General features: G+C 35.5%; 1 protein-coding gene across 6 annotated transcripts in view; it reads right to left on the bottom strand.

The window, feature by feature from the left end:
• CSMD3 (CUB and Sushi multiple domains 3) overlaps nucleotides 1-18,589 on the bottom strand; it is a 1,255,667-nt gene that overhangs the window by 91,748 nt on the left and 1,145,330 nt on the right. For all 6 annotated transcript variants that reach the window (XM_045453867.1, XM_045453870.1, XM_045453869.1 and 3 more), the window contains 4 exons: nucleotides 6,974-7,054; nucleotides 5,912-6,025; nucleotides 797-985; nucleotides 267-413 (listed from right to left, as the gene is read on the bottom strand). In XM_045453867.1, the coding sequence (XP_045309823.1) occupies nucleotides 267-413; nucleotides 797-985; nucleotides 5,912-6,025; nucleotides 6,974-7,054 (531 nt within the window). The remainder of the gene's footprint in view (nucleotides 1-266; nucleotides 414-796; nucleotides 986-5,911; nucleotides 6,026-6,973; nucleotides 7,055-18,589) is intronic.

Below are 18,589 nucleotides of genomic sequence, written 5' to 3'. Positions count from 1 at the left end.
ACTTTAACTTATAACTAACATATATGTCATAAATACCCTAAATGCTTTTAATCTTTTCAAAAATCACAAGAGAGATATTGGATTATTATCATGACAATGGGGAAACTGAGACACAGAGAGGCTACATAAACTGCTCAAGGAACCTCAGTGCAGGACTCTGACTTAGATTCGTATCTAATTGAATAGTATCTGCGTCTGTGCTCTTTAGCCACAGCCATACTGAAGATGTCAGTGGGATCTGTACTGAAGTTGTAAGTATCACATACCTATATATCTTATCCGGAAGCCTTTTTTGTTATTGCCATGATCTGCTGACCATTGAAGAAATACTTCATGACCGTTGCTTGTTACATTAAAAGGAGATGAATAATCTCCACTGAGGGAAATAAGCACTGGACTTTGAATATTTGGTCCTTTGGGAAGAAAATAATACAATTTAGACATACCTGAAAAATTATGTTCCAATTTATCTTTAATATTTTATATGTTTAGAGTACTATTAAATATGGTGACATTTTGCTCCACAAGCAATTTATATGATCAACAGTACCTTAAAACATATTATCTTTGTTTTAAACACTTAATTCCACAACCAAAGAATCTATAATTTGTAAAATAATAAGCTTAAGTACAGTTTTCACATGGTATCTAGATAAACTTGATATTGATACTTCTAAAAATAATGGGGGAGATAAAACAAAATCATATAAGCAATTGTTTATACTGAAGGTCTGCATGTAAAATTAGAGTAGTTGAAATGAATTTATGAATATGCAGTGAATATAAATGATATTACCATCATACACCTGAAGAACATCAAATTCCTTTTCTGTCTGGAAGAATTCTACAAACATGCTGATATTATATCCTTTTTCCACTGAAATGCTCCAGGCACACATTTGAAGATTTGGGTAACTATCAGGATATCCTGGGCTCAGTATGACTCCAGTGGAATCCAGCCGTAATTCATTGGCAGGACAGAGCACTATCAAAGAAAGAAATAATTAACAATGCTAGTGTGCTAGCAATGCTAATGCTAGTGTGTTAGACCTAATGCTAGCAATGCTAATGCTAGTGTGCTAGCAATGCTAATGCTAGTGTGTTAGACCTAAGTTTAAACTGCATTTTAAACATTGGGTACTCCACTTTCATGTTTAATAATTATAAAGGAGACAGTACTTTGAATTATGTGTTTGAAGAGATAATTTGTATTAAACTTGCAGTTCAAAACATGGAGGAATGACCAAAAAATGAAAAGATAAAACATTTATCTCCTTTGATTTCTTTATATACTTTCCCTACATTTCCTCATCTTCTTGTGCCCTCTCCCCACTGACCCTTTTGTTTATGTCTTTGCTTGTCCTTTTCCTTCCTTCCTTGTTACTCACTTTCATTTCTCCTCAAACTTTAACTCACTCAGGTATGTAGGGCCAGACAAGAAATTGCACTCTTTTGAGAGTATTCATTCCTGGCTAGGCTACTTCTGAACTCAGAGATGGGGGTAAGCCATGAGGATTTAACACAATTTTAGGTTACCAGTCGTCTTTCAGTTCTTCGTGTTGTCTCCAGACCATAAATGTAAGACAAAGTATAACACTTCTTATTTCATAATGATATCACTGCTAGACAACAAATATATGTACATTCAAAAATACAGAAAATTTGTTATATGTTGACAATAAACATAATTATGATGTAACAGCCTCCAAAGTATAGTAAACTTTAATTGTTGGCATCAAGCATCATGTTTTGGGCCAAATACAAACATCTACTTAAATTTGCATTTGGAATGAGAGCGTGGGCAAGATGACCAAATTCTTGCCATTCAAGTGATGCTATTTCAGCCTTTTGTTTTTTTTTTCTTAAGAGTTTGAGTATTGGAGCTGCTCAGTATAGCTTACATTGTACAGAAGTAAACTCATATATACCAAACAGTATTTAGTTCAAATACAGAACTTTCTACTTCTCAGAACAGTGAGAGTAGTTACGGCAAAATGTCCTATGTGCACTATTGTTAAAGAGTTTTTAAATTTTGGAGAGACCAGTTTTGGGGTATTATTACTGGGGACATTCAACTGGTATGATGGGCAGAGTAGACCACTTTTGAGAATTTGGTGAGTTGGAAATGTTTCACACATTTCCTAATCCAATTACTATGAATCAATTTCCATCTTGGAGTTAGATAATGTGGATCTCAGAATAATTAGAATAGCACCTTAAGCAGTATTCTTGTTTTTCAGTGTTTGCTCAAATGAGCTAGGCTTGGAAACACCAAATATAATTGTTGGAATATACATGAATAGATGGAAGATATATATTCATCACTTCCTGGATACAAGGACAATGAAATACTTTGAGTTATAAAGTCTCCATGTAGTATAGGGATAGAAAAGGATATAAAAATAATAGATTTTGGCAATATACAATTGCTCTTTAATCAAGTTGATAACTTGAAAAGAAATAATTTGAAAATAAAATTAACCATAACTAATATTAAGACACTTGAAAATTGACTAAAGAATATAGCATAGTTAGATATACTAAAAACAAAATACTAAACATAGAATATAGTAAAGCTAAAACATGTAAGAGTTGTTTTCCTTTTTTTTTTTTTTTTTTTTTTTGGCTTTTACTTCTGCTTCTTTTACTTCAATCTAAGATGTTTGCTTCTTGGATATGACTTTAAGATTTGTCAAAAATAATTAAGTAAATGGTAGCAGGTCATAAGCACTCTAAAAGAAATCTGACCTTTGTTTTTCATAAAATGAAAAATGTGTAAAATAAACAAAAACATTAACTTGACAATCGTAAATGAAATGAAAAATTTGAGTCAAAGATGAAGAATACATATTAGTGAGTATATAGCTATGGCATATTGAAATGACAGATGTATATAATCATATGGGAAGCTGAAGTAAGTTTAAGGAAGGGTTTGTTTAGTGTGTGCTCAGCTATTTAACACCGTGGAATACTTAACTAAGTATCTGTTTGGCTTACTGAGCATATGACTTCTTCACCAAAACCATTTAGCAACTTCATAGTTTGCCACAAAGTCCTCCAAGTTCAGTCCTTACCCACCTCCCCAAGTTTCTTTCCTGCTCCTCCTCCACTGAAGTGAAATGCTCCAAACATAGTAGATAAACTATGTGCAGCTTTTTGAACTCTGCACATTCATTCATCCGTGCTTCTGTTTCAAATGCCCTTTTTTCCTCTGCTGCATTTGAAATGTTACTGCATTTCAACACCCACATGAAGTGTCTCATCTTCTGTAAAATCCTTCCTGAACCGCTCTGCTACTAATCTGAGCAGAATCGCTGATTTCCTTCTTGGTGTCTCTGCAATGTGTGCTTTTATTACTGCAGTTAGCAATTTCATGGCTATTTCCTTAAATTTTTGGTGTCTCCCTTTCTGGGCTATGATTATTAAAAACCAAGTGCCATGTCCTATTTAATATGTTGGCCCCCATATTCTAAACTGAATAAATATTCCAGATTACTTTTGAAAAACTGATATGATTCAATATAATTTACTTTAAGTACACAAATTAACCTATTTTATACTATCCAACACATACCAAGAAGCCCTACAACCATCAAGAATAAGAGGAATATGTATTGATTGTGACTATATGTTAAGACACTGTTAAGCGCCTGTTGTGCATTATGTAACTTATCCCAACAACTTTAGAAAGTGTGTACAATTCCTCCTGCCATTACACATACGAAGGAACCAATGCCCAGAAAGTTTAGAGTGCAAAGGTGTCACAGGTTCAGCTGGATGGACCCTGCAGTTTTAACCACCGAATATAATCACCCATTATACTTCATTTATATCAAAATCTTTGAAAAGCAGCACATTTAGCATTGCTTTCCATATTTTAAGCATGATAAAGAAAACTAAAAAGGATAAAGGGAAGAATAACAGAATTGATGCAGCCTCTTTTAGGAAAAGTGAGAAAACGTGAAGTAATTTAAGATAGACTAAAAACAATGTATATTCGTTCTAACAGACTCCAAAAGAATGACTGTTTTGGCAAGTCTGTGAATTCAGTCAAATAAAGAAAACAGGTAAAGTTAGAGTTTTGGCTTAAGTACCTGGTCTATTAGTTAATGTAATAACACTGCATAAACTAATTCTGAGAGATGATTTATTAGGGTTTAGCTAGTACCTGAAGTGCCATTATGAAATAAAAATTAGTCTTTTTTTGTGTTCTCGATAGTACATAGACTAGGAAGAGATGTAATTATTAATCAGTAGCAACTTCTGATTGTAGATTGAAAGTTTGAGTGATGAGGGATTATTAAGTAATTAAGGTATCTAGATTGTTTTATTTTAATTTTCAGAAACTTATTGAGATCCAGATACAAAAAAATAATTAAGTGTTGCCCTCTAAGAACTCACAAAAAATTTTATATATTGGAGTCAAAGAGAAAGTCCTGACATGTAATGGCTCTTTCACACCTTCTTGTATCTGCCCAAGTTGTTTTCACATGTATAATTTCCCAAAAGGCTAAAATTGTATCCTCCACATTCACATCTAAATGTTTGACTACGTACCTTGAATAATTCTAAGTGGCTAAAAGGAAGTCTTGTGTGAAGGAGAAAATTGAATGAATGACATTTAAATATCAAGATTATAGGTGATAGGCTTCAGAAAACCCAAACAACTTCTAGATGCTCTGAAGTCATTGACTAAGAGCAAAGAAAATGCTCACATTGGTGTTCGTTTTTACCTCCAAACATGTCTTTCCTTTTGCTATTGTCAAAGCTTCTTGTGGAAATCCTTCCATTTTATTGCAAGCACTCCAATGGGGTAGAAAATTAAATGTTAATTCCTACTTATAGCATGTTTGGACTAATAAACATGCTGTAACTAAGAAACGTAAAAATAAAAGTTTTGTTTTTGGCTCATTTTAATAGATAAAGTTAAAGGTCTGTGCAAGAAACAGATTTCCATTTCTCAGGAATAAACTCCAATGAAGGAAATAATCCAAGAAAATCTGGGGAGGGATTGTCAAATTCAGTTCAATTTCATTCAAATAAACCACTATTTATAATTAGTTACTATGTGGTGGGCTCTGTTCTGGGCCCTACGGGGTTACACAAATTAACAATATGTCATTTCTGAACACCAAAACTCTAGCACACCATTCAAGGTCCATCATGGTTTTACCCCTGTAATTTCACAGTGGATTCCTTCAAGTCTATACCTCTGTTTTCCACTTCTGTGTCTCCACATATTCATCTGTCATTTGGACCACCCTTTATTTATCTCTATTCTAAGTCTCACCCATCATTTGGAACGAAGATTCAGGGAGCAACAATTCCATCAAGCTTTCCCTGCCCCATAAACGATAAAACATTACATGATTTTATCGCCCCTTGACCTGTTTCCTAAACACTGTATTCCTACCACCTACGTGGATGTTATATCCCTTAAGCCATGTTGCCTTCACAGCAGGAACCATTTATAGCTGGTTTGTTTGTTTGTTTGTTTGTTTGTTTGTTTGTTTCTCAAACCCTCATATGTAACAGATGCTGGATTAAAGTTCAATGAATTTAGTGGTTAGAACATAACTATGTCAAGTAAAGGCAATCAACATTGGAGTCTTTATTTTTTTCTCCTATTTTCCACCTCCATTTCCACTCCTCACAGCAAAATTAATTTAAATAAATTGAACTGACTTTGGGATAAACTAAAAGGAAAAAAAAAATAAACCTTGGAAGAATAAGTAATTTTTAAAGTTAAATCTGATAAATCATGAAATAAAAGATACCACATATAAGCTGTATAACTTTTAACATTATGGCCAGTTACATGTTTATATAAAGTAGACTTTTCTCGATTTTTCCATTATTGGATTAAACATAAAACAAATGCTCAGAGATAAATAATCATAGGAATTGATACCTTGACAAACTGGAGGTGCTCCATCCATTTGAAGTCTTTCTCCTAATCTGCATGTCAGAATTGCATTACCAACCAAAGTAAATCCTGGAAGACACTGATACCTAATAATGTCACCTATTAAAAAAAAAAGACAGACAGAGGCTTCAGATAGGCAACAAGTAATGGTAACAATGAACAGATGTTTCTATTGCAAAAGTAGAATATTTTTTTCCTTCAGTTATTTTCAATTGGTATAAAATTCTACTAGTTATAAGCAGGGATAATATTCAAAACATTGAACTACAAGTACCTCATGGACGCTGACAAACCAGAACTGAAGCCAGGGGGAAACTACAGTAAGATTTAACTGGTGTGCACCAGTTGGATGTAAGCAATAGCAGTAAGGAAACAATCTAGTTGGTATAGTTAAGGTATTCATTAAAAATATATTAAGCTAGTTAAAATGATTCAGAATTATTGCTTTTATATTAAGTTTCCAGTAGTCATTGATATTTTCTTAATTTCTCAACCAAAATCAATATGATGATAATGATGAGTTTATTATAGCAATGTTAAAATGTCTGCTTTTGTTACATCATTTTTTGAACTGTGAGACATTATTGGGATTTAATTTCCAAAGGGCTTTATTTACTATTAAATTGAGCATAATCCACCACCTGTCTTTAAAGATATGGAAATAAAGCATATCTTCTAATACACCCTATATATTCTTCATTGTATGTTTCAGGCTTAAGCCTGAATTCAAAGAACATTAGTGTATTGCAAGGTAACAAAATAATAATTTGGAAGGAAGCAAATTATTGACCACCAAAACATGGTTGTATGGTTCAAATGATCATGCTGGTTTTCCAATTACATATCCTAGAGATACAGAATTCTTGTTTTTTGCCTAATACTCCCTTTTGGTCTTTTCACTACTGTCCAATTTTAAGAATTCCAAACAATCCCCATCAATCCAGAGAAAGACAGTCTAAGATAGGTCGCTACTATTCTGTTTATTTCTTTTAAAGAAAATACTTCTAGTAACACTATGTTTTTAAAAAATAATTTATCAGACTTTACCTATTTCAAATTCATCATCTTCTGTCAAAATTTCAGCATTGGGTACAGGTGGCGGAGGCTGGCACACTCTTAGTTGATAAGCTATAAAAATAGACAATGTGTTTATTCCTTCTCTAAGAGGCTGTATATATTCACACATGTGAAAAAATAATGCAAGCTTTATTTTTAAGAATAAAAATAAATGGTATAATTTATCAAGCTTCAATTATTTGTTTATTTAAAAGATGATACAATATTGAGGGAAAACAAATCATTCCTTAGATGCCAACATATTTTCCAAGGGAAGAATCCTTACCTGTAACTCCTTATTTCTTACCCTCATTCTATTCCTTCTTGTTATGTGCTTCATAACAGCTGTTAATTTTCTCCTTGGCATTATCACAATTAGCAATTTTATATTCATTATACATACATCATTATAAATAAGTCATTGTTATGTGCCCAATGCCAAGGTTCATCTCAGTCTCCTGCACCTAGCAAAGTGCCTGGCATGTACTTATAATTGCAAGCAAGTACTCAATGCTTACTCGATTCCGGAAAATATTATAAATATTTTACTAATATTAACTCAGTCCTCACAAAAAAATGTGTTTATTTTATTACTTAATTCATGACTATGTCTAGAATCATCACCATTTTATAAAAGAAAAAACTGTCACAGAGAATCAAAGAATTTGTCTAAATCACACAGCTGTAATGTAACAGAACTGAGATTTGAACCTGGGTAGTCTGGCTCCAGAACCTTCTCTCCCCATGTTATATGAGTATATTCATGAAATACCTATTAGTTAAATTTCATGATTCTAATAATCTACATCACTTGAATAGGTTGTCCCCTTTAGATTAGAAACACTCCTATTTGGCATAGTTTAAAGGCCACCACAATAAAAAGTTCTTTAAGAATCCAAGTATCATGACTGCTAGCCCCATCTGATATCTACATCACAGTTTTATTTTCACTATGATTTATAAATAATGTAATATAATCTTGTTTAGTCAAGAACACACTTTATCATAACAATTGAAGAGTGTGTTTCATATGCTTAATTTTATTGCTTAAACTCAGGAGTTAAATTATTTAGGTATCTCAATGATCAGATAATGAGAATGAGGTTTAAAAGACATAGCAACTTGTCTGAGCTCACACAACTAGTACAGGGTTTATCCAAGACTCCAGCCTCTGTCCCCTAACCCCAAAGCCCATACCTTCAGTATTGCCACTATCATGAAAGAATTATGAGAATACGGGGGAACATCAACTGGACCAGTTAAGGAAGACTCCTAGAAAAGGAGATGGATAAAGTATGGTTTGCTTTTCTTAATTTTTTAATGTTTGTTTATTTTTGAGAGAGAGCGAGAGAGAGAAAGAAAGAGAGAGAGAGAGAGAGAGAGAGTGTGTGTGTGTGTGTGTGTGTGTGTGTGTGTGGATGGGGGAGGGGCAGAGAAAGAGGGAGACACAGCATCTGAAGTAGGCTCCAGGCTCTGAGCTGTCAGCACAGAGCCTGACGAGGGGCTCGATCTCATGGACTGCAAGATCATGACCTGAGCCAAAGTCCGACGCTTAACCGACTGAGCCACCCAGGCACCCCAACATTTTAAAGAACGAGTAAGATTTTTCCAGTTCTGAAGGGTAATCATGGACATGAGATCGTTGCAGATGGAAGAGAAAACATGAGCAACAAGTTGGGCACTGATTCATCATGATGTAACAAAAAGCCATTTATAAGAGGTCAATTGATTAATACACCTCCAGGTTTCTAAGGACAGAAAAAAATAAGAACGTTTTTTGAAATGTAGCTGAAGAGGGATGAATCAAGGAAAATTTTCGTTTCAATTTCCTGCTGTAAATTTTTGTCTGTCTCTTCAAACATCTTCCTTCTAGTACTTCAACCTGTTTATAAAAGCACTTGCTGTGCAAAGATGTTAATTTGCAAGTAAAACACTGCTCTACACAAAAGGGTTACCAACTAGAGAAAAGACTCACTGGGAAAGAAGCCCAGGACAGAAAAGTGTAACCTGGATTTTTGAGACGAAAGTTTAGAGTAACATTAGGCATTTTTAAATAATTTTCCTGACCGTAGACCTTAAGAGGGATACAATTACCAAGGCAAAAGGCAATTGTAATAAATGCCAAAGAGGTAAGAGAAAGGGGATATATAGAAAGGTATAGGGAGCCCAGTATGGAGAAATCCTTAGGAGACTATGCTTCAGAGGAGAGCATTTTATGTCACCTTTTTTTTTAAATTTTATTTTTAATGTTTATTCTTGAGACAGAGAGAGACAGGCAGAGCATGAGTGAGGGAGGAGCAGAAAGAGAGGGAGACATAGAATCGGAAGCAGGCCCCAGGCTCTGAGCTGTCAGCACAGAGCCAGACTCAGGGCTCAGATATATGAACTGCAAGATCATGACCTGAGCCAAAGTGGGACACTTAACCTACTGAGCCACACAGGTACCCAGGGCATTTTATCTCATCTTGACGTAGAACAGAGATCAACTCAGAAGTTAGCAAAGTGTAGAGAGATGCCCACACATGTATTATTTCACTTTTGTTTGCCCATAAAATTATTTTTGATTTTCATGCTAAGAATAAATTAGTTTATTATTTTAAGAAAGAGCACATTTTTTATCAGTGAGGAATCCATGGCTAGTGTCATCTGTAGAACATGCTTAGAATGACCTACATAACTCAGTTGCAGAGTTTATAAGACTAGGGATTAGAAATTATTATTAAAAAGAATCTGATATTCAGACATATTGTGCTATTAAAAAAATTTTTTTTAGGTTTTATTTTAGAAGGAGAGAGAGCATGGTGGGGGGTAGGGGGGTGGCGGGCAGAGAAGGGCAGAGGGAAAAAGACTCAGGGAATCCTAAGCAGGCTCCATGCCAATGCAGAGCCCAATATGGGGCTTGATCCCATGACGGTGAGATCATGACCTGAGCTGAAATCAAGAATCAGACATTGAACCGACGGAGTCACCCAGGCACCCTGAGATTTTGTACTATTTTCCCAAGACCACATGGGTGTTGTGAGCTAAATTCTTTCTTATTCTCTGTTCTCTTCCATGACCTGCAGTTTTATAAAATGTGTCTTGGGAACCAAGAGATCACTTTAGGGTCATGGAGGGTCTGAGGAGGGGTAATGTCCCGTCCTCTTGCCTCTACTTCATAAAAGCCATTCTATTTCCCTCAATTTTATAGATTTGAATTCTGAATAAAGTTCCCTTTGAACAAATTTTCTACAATCCCCACCTAAGTGATTTCATTGATTCTTTTGACTTCAAGTCTGATTTGTGTCTTAATTCCCAATTTTATATCACCTGGATAAATATGTCTTCTGAGCTCCTCACTGCCTACCTACACTGACCCCTTACTGGTATCTTCTAATCACAGGTGTTGCACACACAGCATGAGTTGTCTCAACGTTTATTAATAATTGTCCATTTCTTAGCCTATTTGTTCACTGTTCGTGTCTCTGCTTCGACTTTAAATAATATGAGAGAGAAGATTGTTTATCTGCTTTTTCACAATTATATGCTCCTGTAACTATGCATATAACCCAACAAATATTTACTAAATAGCATATGAAACACTGGCTTCCCTGGGAAGGAATGAGTCTCTGAACAGTCTTCCCTAGGATTATTATGCCCTTTAAATTTGCAAGTGGGCATAAAATAGAAGTAATTGTGGGTGACAGTGCTAGGAAATGAGATCTAGGCAGGCCCTGAGAGGTTTTATATGGTAGAACTATATAATTCTGACTATAATGTAAAGGAGAAGGAAATAATGAAGGAAACTCCTTTGCATCTGTTTTTCTTTTGACTCTTAAAGACAAGTTCTACAAAAAGTAAATAAATCATAAACAGCTTCCAACAATTCTGCTTTCAATCTTCATCCATTTCTGCTGGTTTGTTTGCTAAAATAAGTCTACAATTTGTCCAGTGTCTTTACATTCTTTCTGCGAACTTCTCAGTGTAGACCTGTCATTTCAAACCTATTGTACTGAGTGCCCGCCAAAATTTATGTCGTTCTTGGAACTTTAGAATGTTATGTGGAAATAGAGTTGTTGCAGACACAATGAATTAATTTGAGGTCATATTGAATCAAGGCAGGCCCTTAAAACACCATGCTGTCCCTATAAAAAGAGAAGACAGAGATGGATGAACAGGGAAGACATGTGACAGGGACAGAGAATGGAGTGCCAAAGATTTCTGGCTACCCCCAGCAGCTAGAATGAGTCAAGGAAGGATCCTCACATACAGCCTTTGGAGAGAGCATGGCCCTGTCGATACACTGATTTCACACTTCTGGCTTCTAGAACTGTGAGAGAAAAAAAATTCTGTTTGCTTAATCCAGCCACTTTGTGGTGCTCTATTACAGCAGCCCTAGAAAATAAATGCACATGAGTTATTAAGTTTGTCTACAGGATGTTTCTTGCCTTCTGTGTCTCTCTAGTGCAATCCTTCCTATACACAAAGGAAGCGATGGAAGGGAGGTAAGACTATATTTTTGAGGAGTCCACTGTGTGCAAACAACTCTGCAAGCTACTTTACATGAGTTACTTCATTTAATGCCCAAATTACTACATCAAGATATGTGTAAATAGCTCATGTTGCTAAGAGAGACACTCCATTTCAGAATGGTTGAATTATTTACCCAGTTCAATGAGCCAGAATTTGAGCCATGTGCTTGAAAACTAAGCCATATTTTCTCCTGCATTTACAGACAAATCAACTCGGACTGGAGAATTATTTTGGTGCTGCCATTTCCCTACTGTCAATGTATAAACATTGGCCTACAGATTAAATTTGTAATCTTAGATAAAGCAACTTTCTTACCTTAATTCTCACCCATCCCTCATATGAGATGTCTGCTACATTTCATCCGAACTTTGTCAGGTCCCTTATATTTACCACGTTAATTCCCTAGTATACACTGCCATTTTTGACAACCTTGCAGGCCTGAATATTGGAACCATAACACTTAGCATTGAGGGTTCTACTATCTTGAATTATTCCACCTTTACTCATTAATGTGTTAGTGCTTTCTCCATGTTTAGCTTGTGTGGGACCATTTCCTACATGTTTACATTTCCTGTAGTGTCTAACACTTTATTTTGTTGTTTATTAAATACATATTATGGGGGGCCTAATATGTCTCAGACACCACATCTTATGTGCTGGGAATGTGGTAGTGAAAAATATGCAGACACAATCGTGCGCTTAAAGGCACTAATTATCAGAAAGATATTAATCAAATTATCTTATTAATGAGTGGAAATTAACTAGCTGAAACAAGGTGTGTGTGTGTGTGTGTGTGTGTGTGTGTGTGTGTGTGTGTATGTGTGTAGGGGAGAGGGATGACACATAGAATAATAACCCAGGCAGAGGAATCAGCAAGTGTAATGCCAGCAAAGAGGAAGGCTGGGTGGGGTGGGGGGTGGGGGGCTGGGTGAGAGCCCTGGACTGAGTGAGAAGGGATGAGAAAGACTGGTAAATTGGGGCTAAGTCTGACAGGAGGCTATGGGCTGCCCTCAGGATTTGTTTATTTTAATTTGAGGTGAATGACAAACCTGTGAAGAGTTTTACATCTGGGAGTAATGTGATCAGATTTCTCCTTTAAAAAAATAACTGGCTACAGTAAGAAAAATAAACGCAATTGGAAGGGGACAAAGATGGATACCCAGAGACTCCTAAAGAGTCTATATTGCAGCGGGTGTTAAATAAACAATTGTTGATTGGATCTAAAAAAACTCACAAGTGTCCTCAAATGGCTTGACATTAAATTAAAAGTCTTGATTATATTCTCCAAGGGCCTCTAACTTTGTTTAATTAACTTCAGTCCCACCTATTGACTGGTTTATAATTTTAGCTGCAAATGTAGAGTTCCTCTCCTCCACTTAAAACTCAAGTACCCCTGATTTGCCATATCACCCACCTATGATGCCATTCTCACCTCATAAAAAATATTAAACCACATCTCTACACTCTCATAATAAGAAACTTTGAAAAATCAAACGCATCTACAATCTAACCCTTACTGTAGTCCCTCCCATTCCCTAATCAACATTGCTCTCAAGTGGCTGACAGGGTAACATTTGATGACATGTCTAAAACTATGTTCTATATAATTTTATTTTTATCTATCTTGCCTTCTTGAAACCTATCTTCCTGTGTTTTTTATAACTTTGCCCTCAGATGACTAAAATAAAGACATTGTCCCTATTAACTCATGTTAACTAGAGTTAACCTCTTGCAGTTACTCTGTTTCACATCTATTTTCCCTCTGGCAATTTTCACAATCCATAAGAATTGTTTACTGTCCATTTCCTTACACTAGAATATAGACTGTGTGAGAAGAGGGACTTTTGATTATCTTATCAGCAGCTAACTTCTCAGGTCATAACACAGTACCTGGCCTGGAAGTAGTCAATAAATGTTTGCTGAGTGATTGAATGCTAGGACAATGAAAGAATGAATAATGAATGAGAAAAAGCTATATATGAAATAAATTCTTACCATATTGAGTATGAACTCAGTCCAGACTCTCTCTGGTTGTAAATCCTGTTTCCAATGCTGACAAATTGGGAAATATTGGGCAAGTTACTTAATCTCAACCTCACTTCTTCTCACTTGCAAATAGCAGTGATAACAGTAATAACGTTATGCCAACTCAAAGGGTGATTATAAGGATCAAAATGTTTATATACACAAAGCACTTGGAGCAGTGCCTGGCACATAGTAAGTACTCTATAAGGGTAAGCTCTTGTATCAAATTGGAGTTCAATTCCTTCCACATATTTGGTGTTCGCCGATGAATAAGAACATGTGGTAAAATATACTTTCGCTTTTCCCAAGTTTCACTTTTTATTTATGAAAAACACTCTGATTTGACAATTACTTAAATAATTATGAATAGTTCAGACATATTATCTTGGTTGGTAGGAGCAGGGTGTAATAAGGCAACAGTTTAAGGTGTGATGTAACTGAAGAGGAATTAAACCGTGCCGCTCTGATTTTTCTGAAGATGTTTCTATCAACCCAATAAACATCACTGGAAAGAAAGATATATATTCTCCAATTTGTGTTGATGAGTAAAATCTTTTATGCACAAGGCAGCCTGACCTAGTTTTTATTCTGGAAGCTGACTGTGTTCAAATCTTGGCTCTGCTATTTGTTAGCTCTGCTACTTGTTAGCTCCATGACCTTAGGTAAACTGCTCAGACTCTGGGCTTTCGTTTTCTCAACTGCAAAATAAACATAAATCTAAGATGAGTTAATATATCGTAAAGTGCTTAGAATTGTGCCAGACACGTTTCATTTCAAAGGGAGAATGCAGTCCCTGTTTGGCAAAGGTTAACATGAGCATGGCAGCTGTGATTACGGCTATGCCCCGGACACATATAATCTCAATCTGACATGACTCTGCTCACAACCCCGATGGAATTCAAAGGGCTAGTACCCATGTGATTTCCCAGGACACATCAAACTATTCACCTTGGTTCTATTGTGCTTTAAACTGGATATTTGAAAATGCTGAGATTCCTTATTTGTTTTACCCAGATGTACACTACACTGTAACAGAAAGTCCTTAGCTTCAGTAACTCATTTGATAGCTATGTATGTTGTTGCATATGTCTTGGTCTTAAAACTGCTAGTACAGTGCTCTGGAAATCATATTTTAAAAATATTAACTAATAACTAATTGAATTAAAGCAATATTACATCCTATGTAATGTATCTACTTAGGTTATTTTGGAAGAAAATAAACAGGTCTAGGATGAATACTCAATATTATATGGGGTAGAACCCTAGATTGCTTGAACTAGAAGTTATGATACAAATATTTAGTCTGACTTTTTTTCTTTTTTAGGGAGTGGAAGGAATAAAACAGACCTAGAGAAATGAAATGAGGTAAACAAGGCCACACATTCGGTTGTAGGCAGAACATATATTTTAGTCCATGTTTTTCGCGGATTGTTCTATTTAGAAGCACCTTTACACTTATGACCATTAATGAAAAAAAGCTGTATAATAGATATTTACATATTTAGAATATACTTCTGACTTAAATCTGTGTTCTTTTTTTTTATAAGAATCATTTCATTACATGTCCCTCAGATTTACGATGCCACTTACTAGTTAATAATTACATGGCGGCATCATATTCTACATGTCAGTATCTTTGGAGGATGACTATTGCTTACATGGTGCCATGTTTGGTTCAGATGTGTATAGATGTCCCGTTGCTGGTCCAACAGATTTTCTTCTTGAAGTCACTTTATTATTTTTTAATCTTATTTAGTTAGCTAGTTATTTTAATTTAAATTTTAGTTACCCAACATACAGTGCAATATTGGTTTCAGGAGTAGAGTTTAGTGATTCATGCAACTTACATACAACACCCAGTGCTCATCATAACAAGTTCTCTCTTTAATATGCATCACTCATCTAGCCCATCCCTCACCCTCCTCCCTCTATCAACCCTCAGTTTGTTCTCTATCACTTTAAAGTTTAATTCTGGCAACATTTGTCAGTTATTTTTAATTTCTTATTTTCTTTATAATGAAATGTTCAACCCAATTCCAGAAAAGAATGCTACATTTATCTACTTCGGTTCAACTGAACTATTAAAGGCTTCTTCATAAAAAACACAGAACACTGACAAATTGCCATTCCTTCTCTAAAACAAAAAAGCACAAGTGTGCAACCTTTCTGCCAAGTACCAACACAGTATCTCTTACAGAGGAAAAAATGATAATTTTCTCTGTTCCCTTATAAATTCTAAGCTCTGTCTAACCACTGGTATGCTTCATGGTGACTCAGGTTAATTGAAGTACAATAATTTCATGATTTAGGGAAGATTTGGAGGAGGAAAAGCATTGATAAGGATATGTTCAGTTATGCACATTTTTCAATGTTATTTCAAAAGTTATGTAAAGTAAATTAAAGCAGACCCACTTGAAAGAAGAGTTAGGAGTGTTTAAATACTTCCAAGTTCTAATTAAGTAAGAAAAATAATACACACATTTTTTTTCATCTTGGAGAAAATCTGCTAGCAAGTTGATATGAACCATACAGGAAAGTTTTAGCAGTGCTTAAACTACTTACAAATATCACTTTTACTCCATTAATATTTTACAATCAGTTTGTTTCTCTGCCTATATAAGGAAGAATCTTAGAAATCAGGAGCAAATGACTCATGTCTGGATTTAGAGTTGAGACTGAATAAGTCCCTATCATGAGAAAAGAATGAATAAGAAGTCACTGTTGGTATTTCTTTAGAGATGGAATAACAGAAGTATAGTAAACAAAACTATTAGGAAGTGTCCTGAATTATCCATAAAAATGTTTCAATATCTGCTGTATGAATTAAGTTCCCAATATTCAGATAGCTCATTGAAAATATCTTGCCTTAGTACTAAGCTCATTAGAATCTGCAGAGTGATATGCCAAGGACCTCTTCTCTATGTAGTTGAGTCACCTGGCACATCAGTAGAAAACAGAACACATCAGCATTATCATTTGATCTTTGTCAGTCTCTATTTTCCTCTCCCTGTTCACCACCATTGTTTGCTTTGCTTTTGGCTTTAAACAAAGATGCTATAAGCTATCTTTAACTATCATAAACTACCCTGCATATTGAAAAGAAAATAGAACAAACAAACAAACAAACAAACCACACAGCTCGGGTGTTCTCTCAGCTTCGAACTGGCCTGGCTCTAATTGACAGGCCCTGACTTTCCACTGTTGACCAATAACAATTTCACTAACATCTAGCATCAGACATGACAACTCTTTGACCTTGTTGGAACAAGACAAAAAGAAGACCTTTCCATAATTATGTCTGAGCACAACAAAAAATAACAACACTATCCAAACTGCCAAAATGACCAAGAGACTTCCATCTCAGCTAATATGAGCAAATTTGCTTCCATACCAATTATTGTTCCAGGTATGTTCCATTCCTTCCACCTTCTAGAAAAAAAAAAGTACTAAGGCATCCAATTATAGAACGTCTCCAATTTTCTAACAACACCCAATCCAGAGATAAATCATGCTTCCTTGAACCTTCCAGAACCATCTTACACAGCCCAACTCCTGTAACAAGCCTCTCCTAATACCCTCTTACTGGGGCACCACAGAGTCCCTCATGGTGTGTTGTCTCACTCATTACAGTAAACAAATAAACCTACTCATCATACAATATCAATGCTACAACTTATCAATGGGTGTGCACGTAGAGCCAAATGTGAAAATACAGTAAGCAATTTTGGCATGATTTTAGTCACTTAGTAGTAAATGGTATTATCTTTTCCTCAAAATGGTTTCATCAGTTTGGTTTTTTAGTTTCTTCACCACAATATATATATATATATATATAAAATATTGTATGATGTCCAAACCCCCTATGCTCTCCAGATATCAAACAATGAAACACTTTGAGTTCAATGCTCTATCTACTGACATATGAAAGGAGGTCAGGTCTTTAGGTTGTATGAGCCAAAGGGGTCACATAGTTCAAAGCAATGGTGATTTATGTTTTATATAAAATGTGTCCTTATACCTGCAGCGGTCTCTTTTAGGATGGGACTTTGTGGAGTTAAATATACTTTCCCTAAATGCAGCATTTATTGTAAAGGCAACAGAAACTTAAAAGATGACCTAAAAGACATTACAAGCCTTTTAAATACATTTCTTAAAAATTATCTGGAAGCCGATATATAATCAACTCATTCTTTTACAGTTGTGCCAATAATGGAAAACAACAGAAAATATAAATTGAATTATATTATGCTTATTAAGAAAGTCATCTGTGTATAAAGTGAGGTCCTTTAATATTCTGATGTTAGAAAAAGTGATGTCCCGGATAATAGATTTAAGTGTAATAATACTACCTTTAGTTTTAAATGAATAAATATATATTCTGGCTAAACTATAGTTTCCTAGTTGTTTTGGTTGCCGTAAGTCAGACACCCAATAAAAACTATCTTCTCTTCACATAGTGACTATAGCACATTTTGGAAACTGTAAAGGACATACTAAGTTGCAATAAACCTACATGTTTTTGTTAGTTTGTAGGTCCTGAAGAAGAGAAGCACTAAGAGCTTTGAAGTTCTAAGTTTTTTTTTTTGTTTGTTTGTTTGTTTAATTTTTTTTTTTCAACGTTTATTTATTTTTGGGACAGAGGGAGACAGAGCATGAAAGGGGGAGGGGCAGAGAGAGAGGGAGACACAGAATCGGAAACAGGCTCCAGGCTCTGAGCCATCAGCCCAGAGCCTGACGCGGGGCTCGAACTCACGGATCGTGACCTGGCTGAAGTCGGACGCCCAACCGACTGCGCCACCCAGGCGCCCCTGAAGTTCTAAGTTTTAATTAGGAAAGTTATCTTCTAGAAAATGAGATGACCTATTTCCTGGCTAAAAATGAAAATCAGGTGGGCTGAATTTTTAAAGAAAAATTTGATTTACCATTACATATAACCTATGTGTGGGGCATCTGGGTGGCTCAGTTGGTTGAGCGTCCGACTTCGGCTCCGGTCATGATCTCATGGTTCGTGAGTTTGAGCCCCGCGTTGGGCTCTGTGCTGACAGCTCGGAACCTGGAGTCTGCTTCAGA

Source organism: Leopardus geoffroyi, chromosome C3 (genome assembly GCF_018350155.1).
Source record: "Leopardus geoffroyi isolate Oge1 chromosome C3, O.geoffroyi_Oge1_pat1.0, whole genome shotgun sequence".
NCBI classification, from domain to species: domain Eukaryota; kingdom Metazoa; phylum Chordata; class Mammalia; order Carnivora; family Felidae; genus Leopardus; species Leopardus geoffroyi.
Note: the sequence above shows the minus strand (reverse complement) of the source record. Positions and strands in the feature narration are given on the sequence as shown.